Source organism: Furipterus horrens, unplaced genomic scaffold, assembly GCF_987537825.1.
Source record: "Furipterus horrens unplaced genomic scaffold, mFurHor1.1.pri manual_scaffold_2, whole genome shotgun sequence".
Lineage (NCBI taxonomy): Eukaryota > Metazoa > Chordata > Mammalia > Chiroptera > Furipteridae > Furipterus > Furipterus horrens.
The window spans coordinates 43,524,020-43,526,172 of record NW_028327172.1 but is presented as its reverse complement, the minus strand read 5'-3'; the positions used below and the strand labels follow the sequence as shown (position 1 = coordinate 43,526,172).

Sequence of the window (2,153 nt, the reverse complement as noted above, 5' to 3'; positions counted from 1 at the left end):
TGGGGACTCTGCCTTTCCTTTCCATGGGGGGTTGTTTCTCTGTCTCCCCATTTTTGTGACTCCTATTGTTTGTTGGTGCTTCTTAGAATGATCTGCACTTCCTGGATCTGCCCCTGGTGACGTCAGATCCTGTACCAGTCTGGGCCTAGGCAGCCTGTTGGAGACTTCCAGGGATCTACTGCCTTTGTCTGTCTCCTTTAGTTGATAATCTACTCAATCTGTGATTAGCCGTCAGGCTTAAGGACCGTGGGTGTGGCAGCTTAATTCCTGTAGGCAGGGCCTTTGCTTCCCCTCAGGCTGACGCCATTTGGCCAGGGATGGTCTGCCTGCAGTGTGGGGATGAGTCAGCCCTGGGCCCCGGCTGGCCGCTTCCCCAGCTCTCCCCTCAAAGCCCCCACACCAAACTCTCCCCAAGCATCTCCAGTCCTCTCTTGAGCCCAGGGTAAGTGGGGACCAAAATATTTTTGTATGTGATCCGCTTAAGAGCTCTTTTTCTCCAGCTGTTTCTCTCTGGCTAGCAAGAAACCCTGTGGCTTTCCGCTTTTTTCAGCTGGATACTATTTTACTTTCCACTCTATTGCTGTAGGCTGGGAAGTTCAGCTGGGGGTTTAGACCCTGCCCTTCTCAGGGGGAATCCCCAGCTGCTGAGCTGTTTCTCAGTCCCTTTAGCTGCCACCTGTGTGAGCCCAGCCAGCCCTTACGCATCTCCGCACTCCCTACCGGTCACATTGTGATGTAGCGGCTTTTTTTGTCTCTCCGTGGTTATAAGACTTCTCTCTAGCTGGTGTTCGGTTGGTTATTCCAGATGATTTCTCCAAAATTGCGTTGTAAATCCAGACTAGTTCTGGGAGGAAGTTAGTGTAGCTTCCACTTACTCCTCCACCATCTTGTTTTCCCGAGAAATTTCTTAACTCAAATAAAATTTATCTAGATAGTCTGTGTAATCACGTAATTTCTTATCTCTATAGGATGTGAGCATTGTAAGAACAAATGCTCTAAATCTACAAAACATGGAGATCTTAAGTAACTTGACATCTACATTTCCAACTTTCTTGTTGACTGGCATTCCTGGCCTGGAGTCTGCCCATGCCTGGATCTCCATTCCATTCTGCTGCCTTTATGCCATCGCCCTCTCTGGAAACAGCATGATCCTGTTTGTCATCATTACCCAGCAGAGCCTCCATGAGCCCATGTACTATTTCCTCTCCATGCTGTCGGCTACTGACTTGGGCTTGACTATTTCTACTCTGTCGACGACATTAGCTATCCTTTGGTTTAATGCAAGAGAAATCAGTCTAGATAGCTGCATTATCCAGATGTTTTTTCTTCATGGATTTACCATCATGGAATCTGGAGTGTTAGTGGCTATGGCCTTTGACCGCTATGTGGCTATCTGTGACCCTCTGAGGTACACTACTATTCTCACTAATTCCAGGATTATTCAGATGGGCATATTAATGATTATACGTACTGTAGTATTAATAGTGCCACTACTCTTGCTCCTTAAACTCCTCTACTTCTGTAGAGCAAATGTCCTTTCTCATTCTTACTGTTACCATCCAGATGTGATTAAATTAGCATGTTCAGATACTCAGGCCAATAGCATCTGTGGATTAATTGATCTAATCCTGACCACAGGAGTGGATATACCATGCATTGTCCTGTCTTATATCTTGATCATTCGCTCTGTGCTCAGTATGGCCTCCCCCAAAGAACGACACAAGGTCTTCAGTACTTGTACTTCCCACATTGGAGCAGTTGCTATTTTCTACATCCCCATGATGAGCTTGTCCTTGGTGCATCGTTATGGCCGATCAGCCCCCAAAGTGGTCCATTCAATGATGGCTGATGTATACCTGCTTTTGCCCCCTGTGCTTAATCCTGTCATCTATAGTGTAAAAACAAAACAGATTCGCAAGGCTATCCTCAGTCTTCTCCTTACAAAATAAACAGAGATGATTCATTTTGAGAAAAACCTGAAAGAAGTTACTTTCACTGTAGAAAAGCAACCCTGGTCGGTGACTTCCTGTTAGATAATTTTTCTCAGTTTGTTCATTTGTTCAACAAGTATTTATTAAGCATTTTGTGTTTTCAGTTATGAAATATATGTATAATATACCTCATGACTTTGTAGTCCAACAATGATAGAAACA

General features: G+C 44.9%; 1 protein-coding gene across 1 annotated transcript; it reads left to right on the top strand.

Moving 5' to 3' along the window:
• Nucleotides 1–1,007: 1,007 nt before the first annotated feature.
• LOC150018376 (olfactory receptor 51F1) lies at nt 1,008–1,949 on the top strand. The gene has a single exon (XM_090267746.1). It carries the CDS (start codon nt 1,011–1,013, stop codon nt 1,947–1,949), a length of 939 nt encoding a protein of 312 aa, XP_090123872.1. The 5' UTR covers nt 1,008–1,010.
• Nucleotides 1,950–2,153: the final 204 nt, after the last annotated feature.

Excerpts from the sequence above, each read along its gene's own strand:
- LOC150018376 (XM_090267746.1), top strand. The coding sequence starts at position 1,011 with ATGGAGATCTTAAGTAACTTGACATCTACATTTCCAACTTTCTTGTTG.